Here is a 19,965-nt window from a genome sequence, read left to right on the forward strand (position 1 = left end):
TTTCTGTAGCCCCCATGAGACCCTCCCCAATGTTTGTGGAATTGTTTTTTTTTTTTTTAATCAAAATGTTTCCCATGCTTTCTGTGAGACCAGAGGGAACAAATTTATTGCCCCTTTCTGTGGTGTTCTAGACCCATGGAGTCTTCTCGCTATTCCCAAAAATGGAATTGACTTCAGTTGGATGTCCTGCTTTAGCAAAAGGCCTTCCCTGAGAATTGGGGGATGGGAATTTAAATGGGCAGAAAATGTATCATACCCATTAGATCAGGGGTGAATGAGGTGTGACCCTTGGAACTCTAAGTGCCATCCTGTATCCTCCAATGCACTAAGATTTTTTTCCCCAAAAACTTATTGAAGATCTGATTTCTTTTCTTCAACCTCTAGACACTCTCAAAAAGAAAAAAAAATCAGCTGAACTGCAGAAGTGACATCACATCATTTCTGCCTCAGTGTAGCCTCCTGCGTGGGCATTGAATGCAGAGCAGAAATGACCCCTGTTCCCTTCATTGTTGCCCACCTCTACATTAAAGAAAGGCACTTTTGATTTAAAAAATGGACAATAGAAACCCAGTCCTCCAAGGTTCTGTGAGGGCACATCTGCCCCCCCCCCCCCAAATATTGCTGTTGTTGTATCTCATATATGAAGGAAGGTAGAGTGGAGAAGTGCTAAACTTCTCTCCAATATACGTGTATATATTTACTTTCAGGTGTGCACACATATAAACACCTACCTTAAAGAATAATTTTTGTTCTATTAAAGATAACTATGTGTTGTCTCTGTATCAATCCATGTCTAGACAATATAGACCATGTTTTATCCCCAGTGCAAATGAGACACGAGAACATAAATTATCAGAAAAAAAGGCATTATATTTGGGTAACACCATGTCCCAAACTGATTTTGGTTTCAAGCAATCAAATCTGAAAGTCCGTTTTATTACAATAAATGACCTAGACAACCGTAATTCAAGAAGAGGGGAAAGGGAGAACCCAAACAAAACTCTATCACACTAATATAGAAACCAAGCCTTGCTCTCTTCCACAGGAACGCTCCAGGGAATGTTAGTTTCAGCTCTTTTGAGGGTTTCCCCCTTTTCGGGTCATTACTAACAAAAGTTCACTGTTTGGTTAAAGCAAAGCAACAGGGTTTTTTTGTTTGCTTTTTGCAGTCTTACAGCAGCAAGTTTCATGTCACCAATAGGAAACACACATGCATGTACTGCAGTCAGACACACATACACACTCACAGACATTATACAGTAGCCTGTTGCTGCTATCAAGAGAGAGAAACACAGACACTCAGTTCTTTTTAAAGTGGTCACTTTTGAAAATCACACTAACATTTGGACTAGAAAAGAAAATACTGCACAGGTCTTCCACATTGATGCTGAAAGTCATCATTTTGCAATGGACGGAGTCTTGCCTCCATTTGTTCAACAAGCATCACTGAAACCTGAAGGCACGCCGGCCAAAAAGCCCTGTTCTTTGTTTGTGTGTATGTGTTTGGTTTTGTTTTGTCACTTTAACTAGTGTGCTGGCCTAAAGTTGCAAAGTCCCTGCCCTTTTGCATTGAAGCACACCAGCTGAATGTTATTCAAAGAGACCACAGTACTGGAAAAAGGCAGAGAGGCTCAATTCATAGCTGTGCTCTTTAGAGGCATCAACTGAAGGAATACGTCAGCCTATGAAAATAAAAACAAAAGGCAACATCTGCAACCCCTCTTTGCATAAACATTATGTTTCAGGCTAAGAGTTCTTTGGGGGACTGGGGATAAAGGAAGAAACTGGTCCTTGACAGTCATCAGCTTCGAGAGGAAAACGCTTCTTACAGGTTGCTATAATCAACAATGCACCAAAGATTACAGCACTGTATTGATTTAAAAAAGAAACCTACAACCACCCACACACCTCCGGGAATTAATTCTAACCCTTCAACAGCACTAACCAGACAGAATGGCCAAGGCCATCAAATGCCACCAGCTTCTGGGAAGACACCTGGAAAGGTAAGCTAGTCCTTGTTCTCACATAGTCAGATGAAGTCTTTCTGACCATAAAATGAAAAAGGTCTTGAAAACTTTTAATAAGACAACTAACTGACTAAACCATCACCAAAACCAGAAGCAGGAAAAAGTCTTGCACACTCCTCTCACACATTAAATCTCAAGCCCCCGACCAGATGGAGAAGAGGGGGGTCCATTTAGGAAAAAAAAAAGCTTAGGAGTTTCTGCCTTCTCCACCACAGATTTACAGTGATTCCCATGGTTACATCTGAAGAAAAAGTGAACCAACTTGTTTTTGGTTATGAAGTTGGATTTATCCTTTTGTAGATCTTCCCTTCTAACCATTATGGTTTTAGCTGGGGGATGTATTAGCATGAGAATTTGGTGAGTCCTGCTCATTTATGGTGTTCAGAAGCACGCATCCAGGCTGCCGGGGAAGTTGGTGGTGGTGGTTATGCTCTGGCTGCTGCTCATCTGAGGCATTGAAAAGCCCTTCTTCCTCATCCCCATGGGGAGGGCGGCCACTGCAGCTATCACAGAAATCAATGGGTCTGTCATCAATGAGTCCATCCAACTCTTTGAGATCACTGTCATGGTGGTCCTGGTTACAGATGCAGATTTCAATGCCCGAGTCACCAGTGAACCTTCGATGTCTGCCCGGCGTCTTGTCTTTAGCATCGGAGAAGGCGCTGCTGTGGTCTAAGCTTTCTGAGTTGTAATCTTTAAGCAGTTCCTCCTTGCACTCTGACTCTTTATCAGGACAGGATACATGGTCAGGAACTTCTTCTAATTCTGCTTGGCTGTTGGAGTTCCTTGGCTCACCACTGGTTGCTTTGGTGGTTGATCGTTCATCTAACGGGGCGGAGGATTCGGGATCCCCAATGTTGAGGGAGGCAGTGGTGTCCGTGCTTCCGTTATTGCTTCCTGCTCCCGACAGAGAGCCCCCCGTCTGGGTTGGCTGTAGGTTTCTTGTGTCCGGTGTTGCATTGCCACCACCAGGCGGGATACATTGCTGATGTAAGGCACTATATGGTGGGGGAGGGGTCGGAGGTCGATTCACCACTTCCTCATAGGGAGGTAGTAAATAATTTGGCAAAAATCCTAAATGGAGAGGCAGGGAGGACAAGTTACTACCAGATTATTTTGATATATCAAAATTCAATGTTTTCAAAAAACAGATATAGCACTAAAATGAAGCACTCCTTTGGCATTTGTCTATTATTTACATTGATTTTTTAAATCACATTCTGACGTTTTGAGGAAGCAGTAACTGCCTCATTTTATACATGGAAGAAACCCAAGCAAATCACTGTATAGCCTAAACCCAGATCCTGTGTATATAAACTAAGGCAAATGTATGGTAGCTTCTAGCAGGGAGATGATTTCCATTGGGTTGTTGTATGTTTTTCGGGCTGTATGGCCATGTTCCAGAAGTATTCTCTCCTGATGTTTCACCCACATCTATGGCAGGCATCCTCAGAGGTTGTGAGGTACATGAAAAAACATACAACCACCCTGTGATCCCGGCCATGAAAGCCTTTGACAACACATGATTTCCATCGTCTCTCTGTGGACTAGACAAAAGTTCAGAGAGGGGATCTGGGAAGAACCGAAATGAATGTATGTATGATGTCCTGCCACAAACATAAGCCTAAGGCTCCCTGGCTCTGGAACACCTTCCCCAGAGAGATTACATAGGGTTCCACATTATTAACCTTCAGGAAAGAGTTAAAAATGTGGCTATGGAAACAGGCTTTTGGTTTAATGGTTTAACATCAAACACTGAATGGAAGAAGATACTAAAAAATCTTAAATGGGATCTAAGACAGTGGTTTGGATGGTTTCAATTGTAGCATAGTGTAAGTATTTATGTATTTTATCTTATTTATATGATTTCTTTGTTGTCTATTATGATTTGATAAATCCTTGTAATTGGTTACAGTTGGTCGTGTATTTAATTTGAAATATATATTTGTTTTATTATGTGTTCTGTGATTTTATACTGATCTAGGCCACCCTGAGTTCCTGCGGGGAGAGGGAGTGGGATATAAATAAAGCTATTATTGTTGTTGTTGTTATTAAGGATTCAATATAGAACAACAGGATGCTTCAAAACGATGGATCCATTTGAAATCACTTTATCTCTGTAACCACAAACTGCCCATGAATATGTTATTGTCTTATAGGTTTTTTAAAGTGATGTCAAGTTTTATCTGTTGCTGTCTCATGCTCCGATCCATGGGTAGAAGCAGGTAAGAATAATAGTAGTAGTAATAATAATAACAACAATTACAGAGGATTTCCTCAGAAATAAATCAAACTATCCCATCATTTCTCTTTTCTTTTTCAACAATTCAGCCCTTCTTATCCCTGATCTTTCTGCTTGTTGTGGTAAACTATTTCCCTGCCACAATCTTACAATCTTATCTTCTCCTTTTAGATAGGATAAGGTAAGGATAAGGATCCCAGGAGCCCCCGATGGCGTAGTGGATTAAAGCCTTGTGACTTGAAGGTTGGGTTGCTGATCTGAAAGCTGCCAGGTTCGGATCCCACCCGGGGAGAGCGCGGATGAGCTCCCTCTATCAGCTCCAGCTCCATGCGGGGACATGAGAGAAGCCTCCCACAAGGATGATAAAAACATCAAAACATCCGGGCGTCCCCTGGGCAACATCCTTGCAGATGGCTAATTCTCTCACACCAGAGGCGACTTGTCGTTTCTCAAGTCGCTCCTGACATGAAAAAAAGGGAAGAGGATTGGATGGATGAAGCACCTCTGTTTTTTTTTAATTGTTAGACACAACAGAGGCAAAAAAGGTGACATTAGTCATCATTACAAATGGGCAAACTTTGGCCCTCCAGGCATTTTAAACCATGTTTAGCCTGCAGAAGAGAAGGCTGAGAGGAGACATGATAGCCATGTACAAATACGTGAAGGGAAGTCAAAGGGAGGAGGGAGCAAGCTTGTTTTCTGCTGCCCTGCAGACTAGGACACGGAACAATGGCTTCAAACTACAGGAAAGGAGATTCCACTTGAACATCAGGAAGAACTTCCTCACTGTGAGAGCTGTTCGACAGTGGAACTCTCTCCCCGGGGCCGTGGTGGAGGCTCCTTCTTTGGAGGCTTTTAAGCAGAGGCTGGATGGCCATCTGTCGGGGGTGCTTTGAATGCGATTTCCTGCTTCTTAGCAGGGGGTTGGACTGGATGGCCCATGTGGTCTCTTCCAACTCTACTATTCTATGATTCTATGAACTTCCAGCCATCTTACAGGCTATTAGGAATTGTGGGAGTTGAAATCCAAAACATCTGGAGAGCTGAAGTTTGCCCATGCTGGTCTTGCTTGACCAAGGATCTTGGATGGGTAGTCCTTTAGTCACAGCACCCTATTGCTCACACTGTTTCCAGCAACACCACTGTTGTGTCAACTTTACAAAGGAAAACATGTGGGAAGAAGATTTCAGCTTTAGCTTTGTAACTGCTGTTATCGAAACCCAATTCACTGAACCACTTCCTCCTTTTACAGCAATCTGCTAAAGGCTGGAAAATAAGTCAAATGCCAAAGGTAAAGTCGCTTCAGATCTTTGTCTAGACAACCCTGTCATTTTATCCACAGAATTCAGACCTTGCTTTAAAAACAGGGTTAATGGCACTGCCGATTTAAGCCAGTTCAGTCAAGATAAGAAGGAGGACAGGGCTGAGTCCTCTAGGCAGCTACTGAGTGCCACCTTGTCCACACCAGTCACACACCCACTTCTCTACCTCCCTTGCCACCACTTTGGCCGTGACTCTCAGCTGGAGAGGCTGAACCCACCCAACACAGCAATGTTTTGATCTTGTTTTTTAAAAGGCAGTCTGCTCCTTGCATGCAGTACATACGGAAATAAAATGGCAGAGTGGAGTAGTTATGTGCTTCTCGGTAGGCAATCAGGTTAATCTCATGCTGCCGTTGTTGGGCCTGAAGTCTATGCTTTGCGCGTCGGTGATGGCAGACACAACAGCAACTCAGTATGATGATGATCGTCCATACTAACCAGAACCCTGTGGAGAAAGCAAAGAAAGAGGGTGTTGGATGAGTAACTTTCACTGGGCATGTTTCTTCTCCAGGAGAAAGACGTTCTGCAGCTAAGAAAACATCCAGGTGACCTTTAGACACAACTGTGTGCCAGCTGCTAGTCCTTGTATGGATCAGCTACTGTGGGACAGGAGACGATGCAGTTCTTAGAGGTGCAGGTTCAAGAGATATCACCACAGTCCATGTATTCAAGGAAACTACAGTGATTCAAGAATGATAATTTAAATAAATTTGCTATCCTTTTGAAGGGTAGCCTTGAATCTGACCTTCAGTATTGTTGCAATTCTAATTTCAAACTGGAATATGGGGCCAGTAATTTGATGCCTGCCAAAAATATGGGGTCTGTAGATGACAGCCAGTGGCATTGGTCATGGTGCCCCCACAACAGCCATAAAATGTTACATTAGATTACATTATAATGACTTTCACATTGACTTAATGCCAACTAGATAGAGAGGTGGTCAGTTGTGATGGAAAGAGAAAGAGAAAACATGGAGAAGTAACTGTACATGTGGTTATGATACAATTGCAGACATGTCGAGTATCTCTTATCCAAAATGCTTGGGATCAGAAGTATTTTGGATTTCATATTTTTTCTAATCTTTATATAATGAAATATTTTGGAGAGGGGACCCAAGTTTAAACCTGCAATTAATTTCTGCTTCATAAACACTTTATACACATAGCCTGAAGGTAATTTTAAATATAAGATTTTAAATACTTTTGTGCATGAAATAAAGATTCTGTACAGTAAACCAGCCATAAGGAAATCTGTCACTATCTCAGCCACCACCTTGGATAATTTGGAGGATTTGTGGTTAATAAATTCAGATAAGGGATGTCCAAACTGCAATGTGTTCACTCTTGCTTTAATTCAACTTCAGTAAAGGAGAGTCATTACTACTAACCACAAAAAAGCAGAACAGGGCAGCTAAAAATAGATATTTAAACTCTTCTTTACGTAGGAAATTTAAAATGTTTATAATTTTTAAAAAGAGTTAAAGGCAAGGCTTTTATTAATTTTTGCACTGTGAAAATGAATAGGCACACAACTTTTTCAAAGACTACATAAAGTTAGATCTAATGAAACTGGACTGTAGATTCTGAAATGACTCGGAAAGGCAATTCCTCTTAAAATGCACACTGAATATATGGAATTCACAGCCATTAAACTTAATAGCGTAAGAGCGCAAGTGGAGGAGCACAAGAAATTGTGAAGGAGAAAACTGAGGATGAAAAAGGATAAATTAAGAAAAATTCTATTAATGTGTTTTTGATACCAGTTTGAGTTTTGGAAGTTTTTTTTTTTGCTTCCTCTCTCATCTAGCTTCAGATTTTAGGCAGCAATAAATCCACATTTGTGCATACACGCATAGGAAATGTGCCAATTCTAGCGGTCTACTAAGCATACCTGTATAATATATAGATTCATAAATATTGATCAGATACATCTGGACATTTTTGTTTTGGATGAGTGAATTATGCATTTTATAGAAAAGAAGCTGCCTTCATCCTAGCTTTACCCAGTCATAATTACTGAAAAGATGGCATCATTTTAGGCTCTTATAGACTAGAAACCTGGCATGAGATAAAATTTGGAATGATTATAACTATTTGCTAATTGAGATATACTAAAATGTGTGCCTCTGCAAATAAAAATAGCAAGTAACAACATGGGACACCAAGAAATGCCATGATTAATACACAGAACATGCTTGAAAGCAATTATCTGCATACAAAGCTTGCAAAAGCGGAATCATTTCAAAAAGAAAGGTGCAAATGTAATGAATATGTAGTAAATACAAGTGTATTAGATGTAACAGAATCCTTCTCAACCTGGCACGCACTAGACACATCTATAGTTTCCATCATCCTTAACCAACACACATATTGGTATGGTATTTTGGGGACAACTGGGCTTGTAGGCGCAAAACATCTGATGGGTGCCAGGTTAGGAAAGACTCTCTTTATGACCTGAAATCATCTCATGCTTTCTTCCTGAGGTAAGGGCATCAGTCTGATGACTTGTATGGTTGGGAAACTACCTGGCAATCTCATACATGTTGCCTTGGGCTGTATCATGGATAGAAGGTAAGTGTTCTTGAGCTACAATGCAAATAGATGATACAAACAATCCATCTTAAAAGGTGCTCATTCCCTCCAAAATGTGACATACAAAGTGTCACAAAACATTGCCTGAGATTAAGATGATAAATTCAGTCTTGAAACTTATTCTTAGTTCAGCAGAAAAACTAATCTCAGTGTTTGAAAAGGTGTCGTGTGGCCATTACTTAATTTTGTTTCATAGGAGCAAACCCATGGCTCTTTCACACTAGTTATATTGCTATGCTTTCACTTTAACTGTCATAGCAACATCCTATGGAATCTTGAGTTTTGGACTTTTAGGGGAAGGACACTTAGAATTTCCTGGAAGAGAGCTCTTGTGCTTCACCAAACCACAAGCCGCAGAAATCCAGGAAAGTTGCTAAGGCAGTGAAGGAGACCCATAACATTATAACTGTATAGTGAGAAAGGGCACTGGCAGATCAGATTAAAGGGCAATATAGTCCAGCATTCTGTTCCCTAAGTGCATTAGCACCCCCCTGCTCCTAATATTCAAAGATATTTCGCTTCTGACACTAAAGACAGAAAAAAGGCCATTGTGATTCCTTGTCACTGATAAATGTACCAGACATGAAAACACTCTCTCACAGAAAGTCAGAAATACAATCAAGTGATAGACTGACTGCAGCAGTGCTCTCCGAGTGGCATTTGCCTATAAACCATTTTCTACCTCATATATTGGAAATGCTTGATTGTTTTAGTCTGGATTATGCAGAACTCTCTTAAAGTCCCTTCTTCCAAGAGGGGAGAGGCAGGGCTGTGAGGAAAGAAGAAAACTAAACCAACCAAACTTAATATTTTGGGAAATCTGAAACGTAATACAAAAAATAAAAAATAAAAAAATAAGAAAAAAAGAAAAAAAAAGAAAAAAAAAGAAGCAATCTTGTATGTTTTCTGAAAATAAAAAAATACTGTTTTATTATAGTAATACATTAAAATACATTCAGTGCTAGATGGTAACTATAGGCAGCTATATTCTTTGGTACCATGTAGTGCAATTCTAGGCAAAAGGGTTGTGTTCTATCTACCACAGTGAGAGGCAATAGTTCCAGATATATGTGCATCAGACTGCAGCCTCAGATTATATTCTTGAGAGCTGGAAAAATATTTAAAAAAAAACATTCCTTTTACCACAACTAATAGATTTTTAAAAACTTTTTAAAATTTTGTTCCCAAAGTAAAAATGTGTCTTCAAAACATCTGTTGACGTATGAAGAATTAAATTTCATATGGTTTTCTTAAGCAAAATAAATGCTTAGAGATGGTTTTGCTAGTTTCTTCTTTTGGAATATAGACTACAGCACCTAGTATTAACTGATATTCTCCCATTCAAGTACTAACCTGACCTTGCTTAGCTTCCAAGACCAGACAGGATGTAGTGCTTTTAGGGTATTTAGGCTAGAGACAGCCAAATAACTCAACGTCCCTGAGAATGGATGAGCACAGACATTTTAGTGCTAGCAGAAAGTTCTCTGGAGAATACCACTATGAACAGATAGTGGGGCAATAAATAAGTGTTTACATTATCAAGATGCATGCTAAGGAGCTTAGCATTGCCAGGAAACCTCTGAGCCAGAGACCACCGGATCCACTGAAGTCAATTTTCAAGACTGAATGATATTCAGGGAAAGATGTCACAGTTTTCAATTGGCAACCTGATAACTAGTTGGTATGTTCACTTGCCACTGTACTATCTGTGTTCAACAGAAAACTTGCTTTAAAACTCTATACTTCTACTTACCTCTACCTCACCCTCTGCTCCTTGACTACTGCAGGCCATGGCTACCTACAAAAACACCAGGATCATTTTCTATCTTCACCATAGCAAAAGTCTGACAGCAAATTTATGTTTTTTTATTCTTATTACAGAGGTCTTCCATCATACTCTTCAGTCCTCCAACAACAGCTTTTACCCTTGTCATTCTTTATTCTCTTTTAGATGGACTAATATTTCAGAATTCTAAGACTGAAACAATGGAAATAATTTGAAGCAAATGTTATTTAGCTAGACTGTGTGGTATCTCTTTCAAATCAAGTGACACATTCAACTTCTTGGATTTTTAACTGGACAAAAGCATCAACAATAGCATACATATTTTTTAAAAAACAGTTGATAAAATTAAAAACGTGAAACATTAAAATTCATTAAATTCATTAACATTAATTAAACAACAACACCTTAACACAGCACTGCAAGGCACTGAATGCCCACTTTCGTCAGTTTCTAAAAGCCTGGCAGCATGACAATTTTTTAATGTGATAGAAAGAGCAATGAATTTCCTAGGGATCAAGTGCCAAAGTCTAAGAATACTGAAAAAGGCCCTATCCTTTATTCCTATCAAATGATCCTGAGAAGGTGGTGGTACAATGAGAAGCATCTCTCCAAATGATCTTAGAGCGCACTCTCTCTCTCTCTCAGTCGCATAGTCGTTTCCGACTTTTCGTGACCTCATGGACCAGTCCACGCCACAGCTCCCTGCCAGCCGTCGCTGCCCTCAGTTGCTTCAAGGTCAGGCCAGTCACTTCAAGGATACTGTCCATCCATCTCACCCTTGGTCGGCCTCTCTTCCTTTTTCCTTCCATTTTCCCCAGCATCATGATCTAGCAGACTCATAAAGATATGGTCCTTCAAATAGCCAGGACATAAGCTACACAGGGCTCCCCATAGCCATTCCCAGTTAAATAATCTGACTCTTGCACTTTGGGCCAACTGAAGTTTCCTAATAGTTTTCAAAAGCAGACTGTAACATTTACTGTAGATAGTGAACTATAGTAATCCAGAAGTGATTTCTGCAGAACTAGTGTATTTGGCTCACCAGCTTTAACTGTGTAAATAACACACTTGGTCACAACTGAAACCTGTGCCTCTAGGCTCAAGGCAGAATCAGGTGTACTCCCAAACTTCTTGGAGCATGTAACCCCAGTAAAAACAGGCTGAATCTTCAGATCTGTCTTTCGACTGACTTGAAACACTATCTCTGGATTAAGCCTCAATTTTTTGTCCTCATCCAGTGTATTCCAGGGCAAGGTATCAGTTTTAGAAAGGTATCAGCTTGAAAGACGTGATAGAGTTGGGCATCACCAGCATATTAGGGATGATAATCACATCATGTAAATATCATGATCCAATATGATTAATGATATAAAATTTCAATCCTGAGGGCAATTTTTTCCTCAATTTTTGAACTTTTTTAAAAATGAAAAAAATGTTAGTTTTATTTACAGATGGAAAAACTGAAAGTTGCTCTGTTACTTTAGGAAAATAAAATTATAATAGTTTACATAATTCTTTTTTGACATTAAACTATATGTTTCCCATATGAAAAGTACATTTTATTCAGACCAAAATTACAAATCAAATTTTCTTTTCTCTCTCACTCTCTTTTTTTGGTTACAGATCCTGAACTGCAAAGAACCCTGAACTGTAAGGTACCTCTTATGTTTTGTAGTTTATTATGAGCAGGAAAAGAAATATACAAACGTGGTAATCAACATGTTGGAACATTATTTTGCTTCTTCAAGTTTTTCCCACACTACCAAGGAGAAACAGGACACTTGATTCCCATAAAAACGACTAAGAAGGGAACAAAGAACAGGAATTGGAATTATCAGATCGTGTATACAGTGTTACAAAGGTCTTCCTGTTACACAATTTTTAGAAGCAGTTTGGGGAGAGGCAATATACTGAAAACCTAGTCTGAAACATTTGATTCATTCTGAAAGAAACTACTCCTTCATCCATTTTTTTCTTTCCACCACCATACAGAGAAAATGTTGAGGGGGTGGGAGGAGGGAAGGGCATAGTCAAATACCAATAATGTATGGCTGTTAGGTAGTATTTTATTGGCCCATTTATATATGCATGTATATAGATTTGTTTCATTGTTTTGTATGAATATGTAAATTTAAAATAATAAAATATATAGAAGAAAAAAGAAAGCGTGGGGCATAAAGCCCCAAATGATTACTGCTAGATGCCTCTTGGGAGTGCACAAGCAGCTCCTAGCCTCATGCATCTGTAAGATGGCCCACAACATAAAGGTTAATGAGATATTTACTGAGTTGTTTTTTTAAAAGATTTGTTTCTGGTTTAAAAATGGTTAGTAAAATTTGACAATTTGATAACTCATTAAACTGTTTATAACTTTTTTGTGTAATTATAACATGCTGCCATTGTGAAATATATTGCTTTAAGTCTCTTTTTAACAATAAAAAGCAAGGTATAAACTAAAATAATAATAATAATAATAATAATAATAATAATAATAATAATAATAATAATAACAACTACAAGCAGAGGCATAATACCCTTGTTCAGATGAACCATTGGGACTTGTGCCACAAATACCATCTGCCTGTGACAAAGAACTGGTGGGATCACAAGCCTGAAAAAGTTACACAAAATGAACATGTCAACCTACTCTAGGACTTCTGAATTCAGAATGACAAGAGTTTTGGATTGGCGCTGAAAAAAATTACCATCTGTCGGCTGCAAAAGGCCAGCCTACTCGGATCTGCACACATTATTCGCCGATACATAACACAGTCATAGACACTTGGGAAGTGCCCAACATGTGATTGAATACAAAAGCCAGCACAGTAATCTTGTTTGCTGTGTACCAATCTTGTTGTGTATCAAATAATAATAATGCTTTGAAGTTGGGTCCATCATTTTGAAACAACATGTATATAAGATATGTACGCTGAATAGAAGTCTGTCTCCTGACTGTCATATCACGAGTAATGGACTGGTGAGGATGTCACATAAAGACCTCAACTGCTGAAGCTTTCTATTCTGCAGCAAACTAAAAACACAGAAAAGCCTTCTACCAGACTGAAGGATACATTTCCATGTTTCCCCAGTGGCTAGGCTCCAAGCAAAGGTCTCACTGAGGCCAGTGCCTTTTATCCTCAGCAAAATGGGAAAACATGTTTTCCCATTTAGTGTTCAAGAGCAGGAACAGAATAGTCTGCTCTAGAGTTCACAGTAAAGTTGGGTAGAAGCCACTGCTTTACTGGCAGGAAACCTCACTACGGCCAAGCCAAAATGCATTGCAAATCGTTTGTCCACCCACGAAAGAAGCATATGAGGTGAAGGCCTTAGATTTAGATTACCTAGCCCCAAAGAGGGTCAAGGAAGACAACTAGCAAAGAATGACTTCAGCGTAGCTGTTAAGAGTAATGATAGGAAATATATTGTCAGTTTTCTTGTCCTCAGTGAGTAATAGAGTCTCAACACATCGAAGTAACCTGTCCAAAAAATGCTGTACATCACCATGAGATCTTCCCCATTTCTGGATATTTTATGTAAGCATACATAAACATAAACAGCCTCCGGTGGCACAGCGTGTTAAAGGGCTGAACTTGCAGACTGAAAAGTCGCAGGTTTGAATCCAGGGAGCGGAGTGAGCACCTGCTGATAGCTCCAGCTTCTGCCAACCTAGCAGTTTGAAAACTGGCGGGAAGGTAACAGCGCTCTATGCAGTCATGCTGGCCACATGACCTTGGAGGTGTCTACGGATAACCCCGGCTCTTTGGCTTAGAAATGGAGATGAGCACCAACCCCTAGAGTCAGACATGACTGGACTTAATGTCAGGGGAAAACTTTACCTTTACTCACATACAGACCAACAGTTTTGTTTTTTACCCAAAATATGGAAGTTCTTCTGTGCAATCTCCTCTGCTACATGGAAAAAGTGTTTTATGCAATATTTCTTTTTGTATCCAAAACCAAAATGATCAAATAGTGCTGTCTTAGTTAAGAGACTATGCTGTGAGTTCGAAAAGACTTTAATTCAAATCTTTCCTGTACTATGAACTGTAAATTGATAAAACAACTAAGGTTAAAAAAGCATACACACAATCACACACATGATGGGCTTTGGCAAATTAATTCTTAGCCCTCCTCTGAGATACAGATAAAAAATGCTAGTCTGCCTTATAGGATTGTTGTCAAGATTGCTAACATGACACATCTTTGAATACTTTGCAAGATTATACCAATGTTAAATGTCTTTATTAGTGTGCTTTGAGAAAGGACAGGCTAGGCATGAATTTAAATCAAATGGAAGGACAGTGCTTTCGTTCAAAGCCATTGTAATGTCATCAGTGTTAGTTAGTGAGAAAAGAAATCTGAGAATATTTGAGAAGGATGGTTTTTTTATGGAAAAAATTTCCTGTGACAAACAGCACTAAGGCCACCACTATGTAATGGTCAGATGGAAATGAATAATAACCCTCAATATCGCTGCAAACCCAAACATAGAAAGCTCAGATCTAAAGCACTAAACCTTTTAGCAAATGAAAATCCTATGTTCTGTACAGATGATTCCTTGAACTGTACAGATGTTTCCAGAACTTTATCCACATGAACAAGTGCCTTCTTGTTCTCAACCTTCAGAAGTTGAAAGTAATGTATAGGTAAGCCAAAAGAAGTTGTTATTGTTTTTAAGTAAGAGGCAAGGTAAACCTCAAAAAAACTTATTTTACTCAAGTGAAATTTTCAAATCATTTATAAAACTGGGAGTAAAGTCAACAATTTGGGGCATATGATAGCACAGTGAAACATGTAAAGGACAATAACGGATTATCTGTCCAAGACTTTTCTTACTGGGACTTACATATCACTTCAGATCTCTTAGAAGAAGAAAATTGTGTCTTCCTCTTCTACTGGAAGTGATAACCTATTCAATCTAGGGCAATGGTTCTCAACTTGTGGGTCCCCAGGTGTTTTGGCCTACAAGTCCCAGAAATCGCAGCCAGTTTACCAGCTGTTAGGATTTCTGGGAGCTGAAGGCCAAAACATCTGGGGACCCACAGGTTGAGAACCACTGATCTAGGAGATTTTTTTCAAGATGAAGAGGAAGAAAGAGGCTGCTGATCCAGTGAGAGATGGATTTAGTGTCAAGTTTCCCAACTGACACTAAACCCCTCAGGTGCTGATGGGATTTGTTGCATTATACAGTAGTCTCTCACTTATCCAACATAAACGGGTCAGCAGAACATTGGATAAGCGAAAATACTGGATAATAAGGAGGGGTTAAGGAAAAGCCTATTAAACATCAAATTATGTTATGATTTTACAAATTAAGCACCAAAACATCATGCTTTACAACAAATGGATAGAAAAAGCAGTTCAGTACATGATAACGTTATGTAATAATTACCGTATTTATGAATTTAGCACCAAAATTTTTCAATTTATTGAAAAATTGACTACAAAAACATTGACTACTAAAAGGCAAACTGCGTTGGATAATACAGAACCTTGGATAAGCGGAGCTTGGATAAATGAGACTCTACTGTAATTCACATCATTCTCAAACTATATAATTAGCAACCCTGACTGGAGATTATGGATACTGAAGTACAACACACAAGGTAGGCAAAAGTTTTGTCTAGGGAAAGATTGCAACAAATGCACTGCCTATTTTTCAAAACGATTTAACTCTTCCTAGATTTGGAATAACAATAAGTGTTACACCAAATCAGTAAAACAAAGCCAGTTTAGAAAGACTTTTATCACTGGATTATCCTTCCTATATCACAGTGAACAAGTTAGTTTTACCAGATTTATATCTTCTGGAACTGTCTTATAACTGTGTTGGGAAGGAAGTTCACGTGGAATTTCTCTCAAACATGAACTAGAAATAGATTTTTTTTTCTTTTTGGCCTCTATTTCATACTTAACAATAAAATAGCAGTAATAAAAATTAACCCCCTTCCAATGCTAAAGCAGAACAATTAAAGACAGAGCCAGAATATCATATTAAAACCAAAATAGCATGGTGGCATTTGTATGGACAACCTTCTCCCCTCTTCAAACTCTACAAATCTCACTCAGTGAAGATAGTTCTTGTAACTTTTTGCCTGGTTAATCTGGGAGGCATTTATTCCAAAACAAATATCTAATGGCTAAAATAGATATTTCCTTTAACAAGTTTTTTTTAAAATACGTAGCTGTTTTCAAAGATAGGATTTGGAGCATCACAGACTCAGTAAAAGAATCATCTGGATTATTTTATTGAACTGTAGCTTCCCCCCAGAAATAGGCTGATCACTCTCACCTTTATCCAGAGTTTTAGTACCAAAACAACACACAGTAGCGTTTTCATGACAAACTATTCAAATCTCAATACTAGTTTCCCATATTCTTTTGCATAAACTCCTTACATTTACTGTTAATGCTCTTTACCCCTTGAAATCTCTTCATTCCTTTAAACCAGTGATTCTCAACCTGTAGGTGCCAGGTGTTTTGCCCTATAACTCCTAGAAATCCAAGCCAGTTTACCAGCTGTTAGGATTTCTGGGAGTTGAAGGACAAAACATCTGGGGATCCACAGGTTGAGAATCACTGCTTTAAACCATTTTCAGCTCTTATTTCTCACTCACTTACCACTTCAAATGTCTGAAACTTTTCTCCTCTTTCAAACAATGTTGCTTATTTCCCCACAATATGTCTTATATATGCAATTATCTGGTTTTCTATATCATCTTATTACCATAATTTTAATGCTTTATATCTCTTTCCTCTATAGTTATTACTAGAAACAGTTAAAAAATGTTTACAAGCAATGCAATGATTTTGGGTTGGAAAGATTAGCCGTTTACAAGAAACGTTGCTCAGGGGATGCCCGACTGGATTTACTCAGTCTTTGAGGAGGCTCTTTCTGTGTTTTGGATAATTTTTCACAGGGTATAACAGAATGTTTTCCAACTTTGTATGTTCCCTGTCACCTCTCCTTTTGCTCCTTGAAAAAGAAAGATGAATAACATGGCCAAAGTAACGGTGGCATTGAAACATGTAAGAGTGAACTGAAGAGATCTGGACCTATAACTACCACTATTTTCTGTCTCCGTTTTATCTATGTAAAGGGGGTCTACACTGTTTATCAACAAAGCGAAATGGTAGAATTCTGCACTGCACCATTTCAGATTGAGGATGAGAAATGTTTATGAATGCACCTCATATAAAAAGGTACCTTGTGTACAATAAACTAGCACATCAAGGAAATGACTACATACATCTTTTCGCACTGATGTTCAGATCCATACTTAAGACATCTGCCTAGAGATAGGCCATCTTTAAATAATCCAGAGGGCACACCTCAAATCAGCAGACTGAAATCACATAAAAGAGATTTTAACTAAAGCTTAGAACTTCTCAACGGTAAGTGCTGTACAACTCTGCAATAGGCAACATTGAAAGGTGGTGGCCATTCCTTTCTCAGAAGGTTTAAAAAAGAGGTTAGATGGAAATCTCTTAATAATGCTTTTGCAGTGTACACTAGTAGCGAGTTGGAGATGGTTCTTGGCATACCATCCAAATATGTAATGATATGACTCTATTAACAAAAACCAAGATCTTCATATCATTTCTACTGCCTTTAAATCTAATCAGCTACTAACCCACAGAGACCATGAGAGCAGCAGGGATAACTGATTAGCAGTCAGATCAGAAGCTTAATTTCACAAATAATTTGATCTCAATATTCATCACCAACAGAGAGGATTTATATTTGAACTTGTTTCAATGATACATATGTAGTAGCTCAAATGCACCTCAATGCAACCAGAGTTCATTTCCATTTCAAGAGAAAAATTGGCTTTTCCTCATTTTAGAACCTGTCTCAACCACACACGGTTCTATCTAGGAAATAAGTATATATAGTATTGCTATTACCAGGCATATTTTGTACATGTGTGTCTGTGTCTAGGAGTGATTATTCATAGGAATATCTAACAAATATTTCTCTGTCTCAAACTCACATTTTCATAACTCTGCTGAATGGGGATCAAGTTCACAAAACCTTATGCTATTCATTTCCTAATATTTAAGGTGTCATACGACTCTGTTGTGTTTGCTGTAAGATATTAACACTGTTACTACTGTGGGGATGTCTACAATCTGGCACTCCAAGCAATGTATAATGATTATATATACAGTCATTCCTCCATATTTGCAGGTTAAACTTTTGTGGATTTTGTGGATTATTTGCCACTACCTCTGCTTGCCTACATCACTAACAATGTCAGTAGGGGCCACACCAATGTGGCCAACAAAAATAATAATATGGGCCAAAGCTGATGCCAGTGGGGTCATCCAACTGCTGGCCATGCCTCTGTCCTCCATGTGTCTCTACTTTCAGGATAGGCAAGGCATAGCCAAAGACATGCCCAAAACAGAAGGTTGGCTGGATGGTGCTATGCTTCAGATCAGCAAGGTCTGATACTAACCAGAGTGAAACCTGCCCATCCTGATGAAACCGCACCAGCAGCACTAAATGGCTGTCTGGCTTCCCCGTCTGCTCTAAAATTCATACTCCTAGCAATTGCCTATTCTTTGGTACTAGGGGCAGGAGGAGGAGGAGATAGCTAAGGCAGTGAGGATAGCAAAGCACACCTGAATGGAAGTCCAGGGCAGTTATAGGCATGGCTACACATTGATCAAAGTGTACATCATCCAGTGCTCTAAGCTCATCTGCATGCTGGGCAACTGCTAGTGGCACTATAGACTAGTCTGCAAGGTGAGGCTCATATTAAAAATATTGAAAGGTACCTTCTGAATGCATCATTAAATACAGTGTGTTGAATATGGTTTGGTGGGGGGAGCTACAGACATTCACAATTTTCCCACTTTTACAGGAGGTCTTCTGCCCCAAGCCCCCACAAATGTGGAAGGCTGACTGTACTAAACACTGACTCCAATTTGATAGGTCCATTATCCATAACCATCCCTGCTTAAGTGCCAATCTAGCCTGAGCTTGAAGTTGACCAACCTCACCCATTACTAATTCCCAACACCTGTTCAAAGACTTTGCTGCCTTTCCAAGAAGGAAGAGCTATGAAGTGAGTATGTTCAGCATTCTGATGACATCGATAAGCAAGCCTTGCATGACCTCTTCCAGTGGCTTCACATAGATATTAAATAACACAGGAAAGGGAATAAACACCCAAGTCACCCAACAGGCAAATTCCTGTGTGGTGGAACACTACAAACACCTTTTGGAAACTACCTGACCAAGGGGGAATAGAAAGACAGTTAAGTGGAGCTATACAGATATAAAGCTGACAGGACGTGCAAAAAAGATACCAGAGCTTGTGACATTGAAAGTCACCAGGACAGTAAGAAGAACTGACATGGATGCAACTTCACCCTGTTTGTCTCTATCAAAGGTTGTCGTACATCAGTACAATTAAAAGAGTTTCTTTCCTATATACAGGCCTGGAGCCTGGATGAACCAACCTCTGATAATTATTTTTGTTGAAATTTCAGGGTGGAATTGAACAGAACCACTAACCATTTCCAAACATTGGAGAAAGAAAAAAGCAGACTAGACATGGCTCAGATTATGGAAAGACACATTTAAAACAAAAGAAAAACTAAGAAGAGACTTACACCAGAGCTCATAATAGTAATTGCAGCATTGAGACTGTCCACAGCAGTGGCCTGTTTCACAAATATAACTCTGATTGTTGATTCCTAGGCAAGTTTCTTTGTCCTAGAATGCGAGAGAGAAATACGTTAATGAAACGGCATTTTAAAATGTGAAAAAAACTATGTACTTTAAATAAACACTAAGCCTCAAGTTACCTGCGAGGTATGCATTAACCCAGGGTTACCTGTTCAAGGTCATAGATAGCCTGTGACCCACTTGAGAGAAACATTCCAAGCTTCTAACTTCAGCCTAGCCTTGAAAATAGAATGACCATATCTTTAAGCCCTGATTTTCCAGATGTCATTAAATGGAACAGAATTAGTGAGTGACCAG

General features: G+C 39.1%; 1 protein-coding gene across 2 annotated transcripts in view; it reads right to left on the reverse strand.

Moving 5' to 3' along the window:
• Nucleotides 1-849: 849 nt before the first annotated feature.
• wbp1l (WW domain binding protein 1 like) overlaps nt 850-19,965 on the reverse strand; it is a 60,331-nt gene continuing 41,215 nt past the window's right edge. For both annotated transcript variants that reach the window (XM_003218480.4, XM_008106563.3), the window contains exons 2-4: nt 19,593-19,695; nt 5,875-6,036; nt 850-3,101 (exon numbers count right to left, since the gene is read on the reverse strand). In XM_003218480.4, coding sequence (XP_003218528.2) covers nt 2,353-3,101; nt 5,875-6,036; nt 19,593-19,695 — 1,014 coding nt within the window. In that variant the 3' untranslated portion in view covers nt 850-2,352. The remainder of the gene's footprint in view (nt 3,102-5,874; nt 6,037-19,592; nt 19,696-19,965) is intronic.

This window comes from Anolis carolinensis, chromosome 3 (genome assembly GCF_035594765.1).
Source record: "Anolis carolinensis isolate JA03-04 chromosome 3, rAnoCar3.1.pri, whole genome shotgun sequence".
Taxonomy (NCBI): domain Eukaryota; kingdom Metazoa; phylum Chordata; class Lepidosauria; order Squamata; family Dactyloidae; genus Anolis; species Anolis carolinensis.